This window comes from Dermacentor variabilis, chromosome 2 (genome assembly GCF_050947875.1).
Source record: "Dermacentor variabilis isolate Ectoservices chromosome 2, ASM5094787v1, whole genome shotgun sequence".
Classification (NCBI taxonomy): Eukaryota; Metazoa; Arthropoda; class Arachnida; order Ixodida; family Ixodidae; genus Dermacentor; species Dermacentor variabilis.
In genome coordinates, this window is record NC_134569.1 from 61615628 (window position 1) to 61628833 (window position 13206).

The following is a 13206-nucleotide window of genomic DNA, read 5'->3' on the forward strand; positions in this document are numbered from 1 at the left end:
ACGACAAAAAATGAAAGTGTCCGCCTCGACAGATAAGATAGAATTCGTGGAACTGTCAAAACTGATCAACAAGGCGAAAATAAGTGATATTCGAAACTATAACGTGAGAAAGACTGAAGCCGTAAAAAATTGATGCAGCCTGGAATCAGAACGAAACTTGGCATAGGACAAACCAAGATGTATGCACTAAAAGATAAGCTGGATAATATCAGCAATCTCGAAGATATAGTAAAGGAAGCGGAAGAATTCTATACTGACCTGTACAATACCCAGAGGAGTCAGGATACCTCGATTAGAAACAGTAATGAACAAGATACAGAGACTCCTCCTATAACTAGCGATGAGGTCAGAAGGGCCTTGCAAGACATGAAACGAGGAAGAGCGGCAAGAGAAGATTGAATAACAGTCGATTTAATCAAAGATGGAGGAGGCATAATGCTTGAAAAACTGGCAGCTCTCTATACAAAGTGTCCATCGACTGCAAGGGTCCCTGAAAACTGGAAGAATGCAAACATTATACTAATCCACAAAAAGGGAGACAATATAAAGTTGAAAAATTATAAGCCCATTAGCTTACTCCCAGTATTTTATGAAATATTTACCAAAATAATCTCCAATAGAATAAGGGCAACACTGGACTTTAGGGATACTCTACAATGGATCACATCGACGTCATTAATCAGATTATCGAGAAATCCGCAGAATACAATAAGCTTCTCTATATGGCTTTCATAGATTATGAAGAGGCATTCGATTCAGTAGAGATATCAGCAGTCATAGAGGCATTACGTAATCAAGGAGTACAAAACGCTTATGTAAATACCTTTGAAAATATTTACAGAGGTTCCACAGCTACCTTAATTTTACACAAGCAGGAAGATACCTATAAAGAAAGGGGTCAGACCGGGAGACACAATCTCTCCAATGCTATTCACGGTGTGTTTGGAAGAAGCATTCAAGCTATTAAACTGGGAAGGCTCGGGGGTAAGGATCGACGGCTAATATCTCAGTAACCTTCGGTTGGCGGATGACATTGTTCTATTCAGCAACAATGCAGGCAAGTTACAACAAATGATTGAGGACCTTAACAGAGAGAGTGCAAGAGCGGGGTTGAAGATTAATATGCAGAAGACAAAGATAATGATGAATAGCCAGGCAAGGGAACAAGAGTTCAAGATCGCCAGTCAGCCTCTAGAGTCTGTGAAGGAGTATGTTTACCTAGGTCAATTAATCACAGGGAACCCTGATGATGAGAAGGAAATTCATAGAATAAAAATGGGTTGGCTCGCATACGGCAGATATCGTCAGCTCCTGACTGGAAGCTTACCATTATCATTGAAAAGGAAGGTGTACAATCAGTGCATTTTACCAGTGCTGACGTATGGGGCAGAGACTTAGAGACTGACAAAGAAGCTTGAGGACAATTTAAGGACCGTGCAAAGAGCGATGGAAAGAAGGTTGCTAAGCATGACGTTCTGAGACAGAAAGAGAGCGGTTTGGATCAGAGAGCAAACAGGTATAGACGATATTCTAACTGACATCAAGGGAAAAAAAAGGAGCTGGACCGGTCATGTAATGCGTCAGTTAGCTAACCGTTGGACTATTAGGGTTACAGAATGGTTACCAAGAGGAGGGAAACGCAGTCCAGGACGGCAGAAGACTAGGTGGAGCGATGAAATTAGGAAATTTGTGGGTGCTAGTTGGAATCGGTTGGCACAGGACAGGGGTAATTGGAGATCGCAGGGAGAGGCCTTCGTCCTACAGTGGACATAAAACAGGCTGATGATGATGATGACTACATATATTGCTGTACACCGAAATGAAACCAAATGTGCAAGGCTTGCCTATACTATCAATTGACATGCAAGTTTAATAGTCTCGAGCTAAAGATGTACATAGGAAAGAATCCTGCGCACTTGTCACAAAACCTTGAAAGAAATTTTTGGAGCAATATGTGCAAAGTTTTCTCACATTGCACGGATCACGTTGCCATTGTGTAGGATTATTCCTAATCATTTGACTATCATTTCAATACTTATCAAAATGGCCATTCCAGGTTAGGGCGGGATATGAGCTAGAGCCTTCTTTCCTATTTTCACCCTGCCATCATCATTAGTTTTGTCATTTTTACTGGTTCTCGGGACCCAATGCCTTAATCATTCTTTGTGCAATGGGCACACACAAACAAGGTACAGACAGACACACTAAGGTAACAGAGAATGTGACTTTAATCAACAATGTTCTACATCACCTCCAAATTAAATTAACAAGTGTAGCGACTTCATTTGTTCCCTGAAGTAACGGACAAACACATCACATGTTTATGTAAGAAATAAAAAGAACCACCACACAGTCCGCCTGATGTGTATGTACATAAGAAGCGAGCCAGCCTGCTAGACGCTAGAAGATGTGCAATGGCAGTAGTTGCAATGTTTCTCGGCAGACAAGGCCCCATTAGCGACGTGTCTTGTCCTTGCATTTACAGTGCAGCCCTTGCACTTCGCAGGCAGACAGTAAAAAACTTGGGGGCCGGACCAAATGCTACCGAGGTTCTCTCTTCCCACCCTGCAATAATAAAAAAGGAGAACACACTTTCATGAGCAGATAGTACTGTAACGCAGACAAGATAATACATGATCATTGTTTCTATGCCTCCAAGAAAATAAGGTTAGTAATTTCTGATGTTTGAACAGGTGTAAGAGCACTTAGACTGCTGTAAGCCATTCTGGCATGATTATTCATACATTTGCAGAATTGCTGCACATCCCACAGATGTAAAAAATATAGTCAAAATCTGGGATACTCTTATGGCATGTTGTTCAACACTTTGGACTCGGCCTGCGTGATATCTTAATTTGACCACTGCAGCGTGGAGAAAGGTGATGTTTTGATATATTGCCAGTGTCTTTTTTAAACACAAACAAAACCAGCAAGAGGACACTACTGACCCAGTCTATACAATCCAGTCGCCACCAACTGTGTCCAAATTGTGGGATAAGCCAAGTCCAGCTATCAAGCCTGCATTTGCATATGTACCTTAATGTCCTACATAGTGACATTCTCTCTGGCGACTTCACTGTCACCATTATGAGCTTTTGTCACCCAGAACCATCACACAACTTCATATGTCGCCAACTCGAGCTGCACTATCTCTAGTGACGAGGGCCACAATGACGTCAGGGAAGTACCAGTCAATGAAAGTGGTAAAAAATCCACAATCATTTGGCTAATGGAGTGCAGTCGACCTCTGTTTGAAGTTGCCGACAAATTCATATTTGGTGCATGACCATACTTTTGTCTATCTTAGTATCTGATAGCATGATAATGGCCAAAATATAGCCCAATCAGGGGTGCAATCGGAAATCACTGTTCTGTTATGTTGTGCGTGATTGGCCTAGGTTGCGCTGATGCTGTCAGCCGCGGTGCACGGCCACATTTTTGGTGACGTCATAATGATGACACGCTTCTGCCAATCATGTTGAAACGGAGCAAGTCATCTGCTAGGAGCAGAACACGATGAGAGGTGTAAAATTTGAGCAGTCATGTGCTCATTGCGAGATCGGCTTTGCATGGCACGTCTGGTTGACTGAATTCAATCCAAATGGTGACCGTGGCTACGGGATGGCACGTTTGGATCCAATCCATAGTCTTATTCAAGAAAATGGCGCTTGCAATGGAAGCTTTGGTTGTTATGTTGGCGTTGCTCAAGGACAAACCAGAGCAGTTGGAGGTGCGAAATGCGTTTGAAGAGAGGGGAGAAAGAGAATTCTGGCGTCGCTTTCATTTACAGAAACAAACAGTGAGTTGGTTTTGTGGTGAACTCGACCCCATCATTAAGTGCCAGTGAGCCAGCGGAATGTTGTTGTTGCCTCTTGAAAAGCACGCCACTGTTCCCATGTTTTCTGTTTCTTTTTTTGGGGGGTGAGTGCGACATCACCTAGCGACCACACAGAGAAACTAATAGCTATAAATTGTAGTAGCTGTACGTATTACTATTTGAGAATGTGCTTAAGCTTGAGAAGAAAAAACATCTTTTTTTTTTATATAAAACTTTATTCATGGGAAGACTAGAAACATTTGGTTTTGTAGTGATAGTGTCTGCAAGCAGACGACAAATGAGGCATGTAAACTTCTGGAAAGTTCACCGCTTGCCTGTTGGCTGCTCTCTCCCTTCCGTTCTCACAAATTTTGCATACTACCCCGTTTGTGATGTTGCAGCAACTGAAGAGAGCGCATTTTAAACAAAGATCTCCGATCGTGCCCCAGGTAATATGCAGGGGTATGTGCATCTAGTGATGTGCTGAGAAGCTTTTCATGCCACTTGAGGAATAAAGACACTCTTCTTGTGGTAAATTCCATATTAATTGATTTTTTTTTCAGACCCTAGATTCTTCAGACTTTTAGCCAATGCCAACGGAGAGAAAATAAGCGGTCAGCGACTTATCTGTGAAACAGTGAAAGAATCGCTCATTATGACTACCCAAACAATCATTTTCTCCAAGGTCATCGATTACAGTACATTCAGAAGCAATGCTCAAAGTTAAGACTTTGCTCTCCAGTGTGGCCAGATAAGGCTGACATCATAGAAGAAAATGCATCCATCGCATGCTAGCATAACATACAGTAGGAGAGACTTCAAGAGGGTGACAAGAGCATCAGCACAATCAATTTTTTAGACTGCACAATTTTTCCATGTTTCTCTCTACTTGACCGGCATTCCCTAGCCGATACAAAGCCAGCTGCGTCTCATCGGAGGGAGGGCACAGCCCATAACGTGGTGGTCTAGTAGGGAGCCGAGTAACAAATTGAGCCAATATTTTGCTATCTTGGTTACCAAAATAAACCAATTCAGACAGGCTCCTATTTCCCACATCCACTTAATTTCAAATAATAAGCGGGAAAAAAAGAGATGGTGACGCAAAAAAAGGTGCAAGATATAGTATTGGGGTAGAATGTCATCTGCTGTCGTTTTATGACATACACTGCACACAAAACATTCAACTAGTATGTAAGAAGAATGTGCTTATGGTGACTCCAGCATACTATTAGGCTAGTTGGTGTCTGCCATAGTTTGCAAAGACATAACATAGAAAACAAAGCAGGTACGGTGACCACAGTGCCCCGACAGGTGTATCACCAGGACAGCGGCTTTGCTACGAACAGTGAGATCTCATTCTATCGGGACAACCCCAAAAATTTTATTAGTAACTGGGAAAACAAGAAACATTATATGACCAGGTATAAGGCACCTGACTTCAGACTTGGCTACGCAGTGGTGAAACCACCATTAGACCTTCTGGCATAGGTGAGGCACTTTCGGCAAAGTGTCCAATATACATCTATGTGGCAAATATGGTCTTAGCTGAAATAACAAATACAGTGGAACCCCGTTCATATGTTTTTCACCGGACCGAGGAAAAAAAACGTAACAGCCGGGAAAACGCAACAGTGAGGAAAGCTCCGAAAATGAATGAAAAAAGTGCAGCTTCAACTATAGACAATTTATTTCCACACAGTGCGTTTAGAACTTAAAAAAGTCTAGAATGGTTACTTGCCGTTTCTTTCGCTCGCTAGAAATCACCACACGTTTCTCAATAGCCTGGAAGGCCGCATTGCTGTCAGCGTCGCTGTGAGGTGCGACATACCTGCGGAGGAGGTCCAGAGCCGCGACGGCTTCTGCAAACCTAGGATTTGGCAACTCCCCGGCATCATGCGGCTCGTGCTCCTCGTCGTCACCGCGCCACGGCAATGGCAACGGACGAAGGAATATCCACGGGAAATTTTGTCCTCTTTGGCGTAATCATGCTAACGTGCTAACGCTTGTTTAGTATTGCTGCGGAGCGTGTGCGTCCGAGTAGCCCGGTTGCGCGCAGTGCTGCGTGGTTTTGCGAGAAATGTAAACAAGAGAGGAGAGCTGGCCCGATAGGCGGAGCAACGCCATGAGCAACGCCAACTTCCGGCTTCCCTTTAGCTATAGCTTCACAAAGAGTGACGTCAGGGCCTCTCCCGAGTTTCCTTCCTCTGTGAGTTGACCCGTCCAACAAACCATGCAGTGACCGTAATCACAGTGATAGTGAGAGCATTTTTCACGTATGGCCATCTATTGGCGGCCTCTCGAACTGGCGTGCGGCTTCTTGCAGCCAGTTCCATAGCCAAGCCCGGCTAAGCGCGGTCAAAACTCGTCAAAAACCAAAATGGCGGTTGGAGCGCGTTGCCCATTTTAGCCCAGGCGGGTTCGGGTTGCTACGCATCATGCGGGAACTTTTTCACAGCTACTACGTAACAGCGGGGTTCCTTATATATTGGATCATATGGAAGCTATGCCGGGACCGGATGAAAACGACGTAGCAGCCGGGAAAACGCAGCAGTGAGGAACGTAACAGCGGGGTTCTACTGTATTCAATAAATGCTAGTGTTATAAGCATATCAATGAGGCATTCAGGCTAAAAATGGCCAAGCTAGTTTTTTATTTTTATTAGAATGGCTTTCTCCATGCATATATTGCGCCATGGAGTCACTATTATGATTAACACATGCAACAGGCACAGCTTGTTTAGTGAACCTCAAGCGTGCAAGAACAAAAGAAAATTGCAGAACTAGAGGTTGTCAACAAGACCATGCCCAGAATGTCCACGACTGAACCGAATTTACTGCCATCAGGTCCACACGTTTCTTCAATAGGCCAATCTCTCCAAATAACTTGCCAGGAAACTCATGAAAGTCGATTAAATTACAACCATGGAATCTGCTAATCTGATCGCACAGGTTTGCAAAAAAGGTCCTCACTTGCAAGATAATTACATGTCAGCAGTTGAGTAGACGTGTTACAAGATATCTTTTAAGTGGCACTGCCAACAACTACGCCAAACAATTTGCGACCAAACATTAGTCGAGGTTTCTTTTATCCAACATCCCGCTGAGCCAACTTCATGCCATGCTAGTACAAAAAATAACAAACTTCTAGATGAATGGCACAAACAAATAGACAGTACAGTGGCAGTACGCTGGAGTATCTGCCACAGAGAAATGTAACAAAAGCGAAAGCTGCAAATGGACAACTGACAGTATCGGCTATTGACCCTTTTCACTGCGATTGGGTGCTGCCATGTTTTATCACATGGCAATGCATCCATTGCTTGCCTCAGCTGTCTCTGTGTTTACAATTGATCCACATGATGCCAGTGCAGCTCTGCAAACCTGTTTTGGCAGTTGTAGATGGTGACTGGGTGGACAACATGCGAAGCTTTAACCACAGCTTCAGAGGACATGTAAGCACTTTCGGAGCTCATTATGCTTTGTCCAAATGGAACAAGAAGCGTATACGGTGCCTGTACTAGAAGCAGGCTAAAACTGTGTTCAAAGCTACCCTAAATTTCCGCTTATGAATTGAATCAGTATCAGGGTGTTTAGCTCTTCATTCTTTATTTAGCAAATACCTTTAAGCAGCGGCCTGCCACCGTTTCTGACTATGTAAAGTACCCCGGGCGGTCACTATCTGATTGCTTATTTTCTGTCTGATCGGTCGCGGGTGTGCTCAGTTGCGATAGATTTGTTCTTTTGTTGCACAAACTTAACATAGATGGTTTGTACTTTGTAATAGCTTGTAGCAAATACTTATTATCGCTAGTCACTCGCTTGCTCTGTGGGCTATTACGAAACGTTCAGCTTTGAACATTAGTGTGCTGTTGGTGCAGTCACCGTCACCCACGCCTCTACGCACTTATTCACGTGGACGCCCGTTCATTTCTTGATACATTAGTAATGGAGTGAGTGTAAGTGCGTGTGAGGTGGGCTGGATGTGAATAAATAGTGTGAGAAACTTATTATATGCCAAGATGCGACGCTACTCCCTTTGTCACTGTATAATTAGCAGTACTCACTTGCTGTGCCCATCTTACAGGGATGAGATCCTTTCCAACAAGGTTAATGCTGGTGGATAAGTGAATCTTTTTTTTTTTAATCTTTGAGGGAAGCAGTGCATCGTGAAGAACCGGCAACACAGGCAGTCATTATGTAGCAGCGGTCTGTAAGCTTGGGCACACCAATTCATTCTATTCCTTAATATGCCAGTCACCATTTCTGGAGGCTACTGCTTATGTCTTCTCTCCTCATTCCCTATTTTGCAGCATGATTGGAGCACAGTGTGTTAACGAAAACCCAGTTGCATTTTTGACAGCTGATCGCACAGAAGCAGGGCAGGAGAGGTAATTGTTTTGTATTCGCACGCTTTTGCTGAGGCAAAGTGCAGCGTGTCGCCATAAGTGCCATCTTGTTTCTTTAGAGCAAGCTGCTTCGCAAAGAGGGTCAATATCCATGACCTGTGGCTGCTCTTTTGACTTCCACGATGATGGTGGCTACGGCAGCGTGCTTTAGGTTTTGATTTCAGTTTTACTAACAAGTCAGCTTCAATAGACTAAGGCTTTCATTTTTAAGCTTCTACCGAATGCAGGCTTGGTGCAATTTCCCACTAAAATGTTGTTCTGGAGCCGGATAGCATAAAGGCCTGCTCTTGGCACAATTTGGTGCCATAAGTGCAGCTGTTCTACCACTGGCTATGCTGATGCTTTGCTTGACGCATATCTGACCATCATCCATCCACACTAATGACAATGGTGAGTTTAGTGCTTCTTAATGCATGGATGGGAAGAAAATGCAGCCATACCTTCTTGAGATCCTGCTGCAGCAAGCGCACCTTTGACCGTTCTTGTTCCAGTGCAGCATGTAGCTCGGTAACCTGCAACACAAGTCGCACACCACTGATTAGTGGTTCAAAGAAACATGAAATCGTTCCATAACACGATAACAAAATGGAGCACAATTGGAATTTCAACCTCTACTGGTTTGGTTATGAAAACTGAAATTTCATGATAAAGTGTCATCGTGCTGTATATGCTTCTCTGCTTTCTGCGTACATACAGTGCAGAGGAGCTGCAGCAGAATAGCTTAGGTGAGGAAATGGGGCTGCCCATCGCTCGCTCCATAATATACTTCTTCCAAGGCACACTGAAAAGCAGCGCTACAAACTGCAGCCTGCCACAGCACATGCTGACAACTGCTAGAAGGAGCCTGAAACACAGAGCAAGAAACATTTAGGAGAGGAAACTCCGCTGTTTGCGGCGACCAGAAAAGGTCACAAGCCCGCGGAGCCGTTATCGTGCTGGCGGCGCCTGGCGGCCTGGAAAGAAATTACCGCCGTTGAGAGCGCGCCGGTGCCCGGGCGATGCATTTTTTTTTTTCGCCGCGGCTTCTACGACGCGCCGCATGGCGCCGCCACTGTATATGGCCCCGTCGGCGCATACAACAATTGTGACTTTACCTGGTCGCCCGCGCTCGCTCGCGCTGATGGGAGTTTCACCTCCTAAATGTCTTACTCCGTGGCCTGAAAGCAATGCTTAACATGAGACTGGAAATACTTAACACAGCATCCCTTCTTATCTGTTGTTCTGAAGAGCTGCAGAATGTTGCTGTATATGCTTATCTTTAAATGAATGCCGTGTTAATGAACACTGCTTATGCCAGCGGATAGACAGATGTCGCTAAAGAAACTGAAGAGGAATATTAGGTTAAGCTGCTTTAGTAAACCACGCTTCTGCAATAACAAAGTGGCCACTCTTACTGTGACAGGAGGCTAGGTATGCTAGAAAAAAAAGGTAAAAATAGAAAGCTGGTCAGAACACCACCATGAAGTTCTTTCCCCACTTGTCTTTAATTGGTAAAAAAGGCCAACACTGCAGTCTAAAGCAACAAACGACTGAACAAGAAAGTTTTGAGAACTTTTTCCGCCTTATTTCGTGAGTGCATTTTAGAGCACTGCTCTTGTTCCTGCAGAGTAAAGGCGTGTTTATAGCCCGACGTTTTTGGCACGCATAGCTTTTGGCCAGTCACGCTATGCCACTTGCGCTGCGCCAGCCGAAATGCCGTCCCCTCTAGACTTCGATGCGCATGCCGTCGGCTGCTCTCTTCAGAGCATGCGCTGAACAATCCCTAACCCACACACCACTTTGATGACTTTGAACGGCTGTTTGCAACCGTTGGCGAAGCGGCATGGGCACCTTTTTTTCTTCGCGTCATGCATTGTGGGTCAGCACAGTCGGTGCGACGAATGCGCGAATGGAGCAACAGCCATCTTGACGTTGGACCATGTTGGCCGCATTTGGTTACATTGGCTGCGCCAGTGCATTGAACTATAGACATTGTTCTTGGCAACGTGACGTAGCAAGTGCGCGCACGCGCTCACACTATCTCAGACTACAAACACGCCTTAACCGGGTGCCTTTTTTATCAGACTTTCATTAGTTAGAACTTTGTATAATTTGAGTTTTCGTAGCATCACTGCAGAATTCGAATTAACTAGCTTTTACTGTATGTACTACAAAGGATAGGCACCTAATTACTGTTCAAGTGATCATAGCACCTTAGATTTGAAGTGAAGACTTGTAGATTAATACCTAACTGCTAGACATTTGCCTTGACCTATGCATTGTGTTGACTACTGTTGACCGCCTGGACTAGGAGCACCATCCACCAAACTCCACTCGCAAAGCAGAAGCAGAGTTACATACTATCAGACGTTCTTCGTTCAGGAGTGGATGAGTGTGCTATACCTGTTGAGTCAGTTCGTCCTTGACCTGTGTCACTTCCTCGAAGTCCCGCAGGATCTCTGCCTTGTCTTGCACTGCAAGTGTATAAGCAATTAGGTGTGAATCAGTGAACAATTGAGCATCCCTGACAGGTACTCATGTTTTTTTGGAAGCTCTTGAGTGAAATCTCTTCTGTAATAACACTAGCACTAGGTCACGAGAATTCACTAGGATTGTCCACACCAATATAGAACAAAAAAAAGTGTGTTCAGTTTGAACACAGAGCACAAAAACAAGTAGCAAGGCCCCACAGAGACAATAAGCATTTACATATACAGTCGCCGACTGATTTTTCGGACATGCTCGATTATTCAGTGTGCTCCATGGCACTGCCATTCTCCCCATAGACCATAATGTATAACAACTGCCGAAAGTTTGGACACCTTGCAACCTCTCGTCGGATTTTTCGGACACTCCTTGAGCCAATTCGATTGAGAGCACCATGCACCGACTCTGATCGCTGCATGGTTCGACTTGCTGAACGCCATTTTTGTTTTGAACGGAGCCTCCTTGCTGCCCCATGAAGTGGCGCTACTGCAAATCCCCGCTCATCATCCATCGTTTCTGCCTGGTTCGCGGCTACAGCAGTTATGGTCTTAGCTTAGTAAGCCATATCAAGACAATCCAGCAGCTGATTTGTTTGTTTTTTCGTGCACGACGCTGCGAGTAGGCAACGTTTTTCGTTTGTGCGACTGGTGTTAGCGTGACGGCGCCGTGATGTTTGCTTTGTGTGCTGTGTCGAGGTTGCGGTGATCCAACGTGGCATACGGAAACATCGCGTCAAGTGTCTAATTGCGCCGACATTGCCTGCGCAGACTGCGCTGGGGAATGCTGGCAAGCGGGTGCCGGGAGGCCTAGGATTTGTCGCCTTCCGATGTGCTCCCTACTGACACCGAAAATGTTCTGCCGAGCATGGCGATTCCGGACACCCTCTCATTTGAGTGTTTCACAGGTGCTCACACTGCTATACCGACATATGCAGAAATCGAGGACGGCGAGATCATTCGTCAGGTTTCTGCTGCACCGCCGGACGATGACTCAGAGTCGAAAGATGATGCACCGTGTGCTACGCTGCCGTTGCATGCGGAGCGTGTACAAGCAGTGACTGTGCTTTCAGCCACCTATAGTGACCGTACGACCCTCTCCGAGATTCAGGCTTATCAGATTGCGCGTAAACGGAACAGCGTGCAACGGCGCATTCACGATTTCTTCAAGCCTACTGCCAAGCCCGAATAAGTGCGTGAAAATAAAAAATTTAGTTTTTTTTTTTCTTAATCTGCTTTTTCGGACACCTGTTTATTCGGACATTTCCGCAGTCCCCATGAGGTCTGAATAAACGGTCGGCGACTGTACTGCAAAGTGCTAATCTAGAAAGGCGATGATATTTTTTCATTAATGTTCACCACGTCAATGTTCAAGTCGCTTAACAAGGCACTTTCAGCCATTCCCAAGCACAAGGATCAGATGAGACAATAAGCATGTAAACTGGAGATGCTAAATAATAAGTGTGCCAGTGCTGCCAGCTTCAGTAATTCTGATAAAACATGATATATGACTTTAGAGCCCTTTTAAAAGGAGTACTCTCACAGATTTTTTCCAACATTTTGTAGTGTGTAGAAGGATAACATTTGGCAAGTATGCAGGTTGGGAAACACTTAGGACATTTTAATTTGACGCTAAAGTTGGTCTTCAAATGATGTCATGAAACAGAGCAAAACTTTCTGAAGTCGTGTAGCACTGAGGTTACGTATGGTGGCGGTGCTTATTAAGAAAATGCACGAGTGTTGTGGCCATTATTTTCTTGCTGTGCTCATGTGTGGCAGCCACCTGCAGTGATCGTAAGAGTGTAGCGAGTCAATGTCATGAACGTTGCAAAGCCATCCACCACCTCAATGCAATTACAGTCCAACACTTTCCTGAATCCTACTTCCTACACGTCCTACACCTCACATCCTATTCCTGTGGCTTCCCGGGCTGTGGGGTTACCCTAATTACGTCACATGCCAACGACCCACTGCCTGGGCAAAGACCCTTCACAAACCACATCCTAACCCTGAATAACTGGGAGACCATGCTGCACGATGGAATTCAGTTTTAGCAGGAACTGGTCTGGCAGGCTGGCAACATCACCACGGCCACCGGAGACCTGGACTAGGAGCACCGTTCTCCAAACATAAGACAGGAAATGTTCGATTCTAAAATTGGCCTTTGTCGCATAATTAGAACTTGTCAGCAAGCACGCGCCTGATCTTTAGTGGCAGCGTCCGCCTAAGCAGAACTTAGGAGACAATGAATGCATTGAACACGTCATCTCTCGTCGAAAGAAAGATTTTGAAGCAATAACCATAGCTCACAATGTTTGATTATGGTATTTACATAATCCTAAAGCACACTTTCTCTTTTTTTTTGAAGGAACTTGGGCCGGAAATAGCCTGCTAGTTGCAATCGAACACGAAACCAAAACTGCCTTGCAATCTTTTAAGGCTTGACCACATCACACGGATATACTGTGGCAAAGCTGACTTTAGGAAACTGGCCGCCATTGGACAATAAACAATTTTTTTTT

At 44.7% G+C, this 13206-nt stretch overlaps 1 protein-coding gene across 1 annotated transcript in view; it reads right to left on the bottom strand.

Moving 5' to 3' along the window:
• Positions 1-2210: 2210 nt before the first annotated feature.
• LOC142571983 (G kinase-anchoring protein 1-like) overlaps positions 2211-13206 on the bottom strand; it is a 42109-nt gene continuing 31113 nt past the window's right edge. Inside the window, exons 8-10 of the mRNA XM_075680751.1 lie at positions 10605-10675; positions 8663-8734; positions 2211-2565 (exon numbers count right to left, since the gene is read on the bottom strand). Of these exons, the coding sequence (XP_075536866.1) occupies positions 2542-2565; positions 8663-8734; positions 10605-10675 (167 nt within the window). The 3' untranslated portion in view covers positions 2211-2541. The remainder of the gene's footprint in view (positions 2566-8662; positions 8735-10604; positions 10676-13206) is intronic.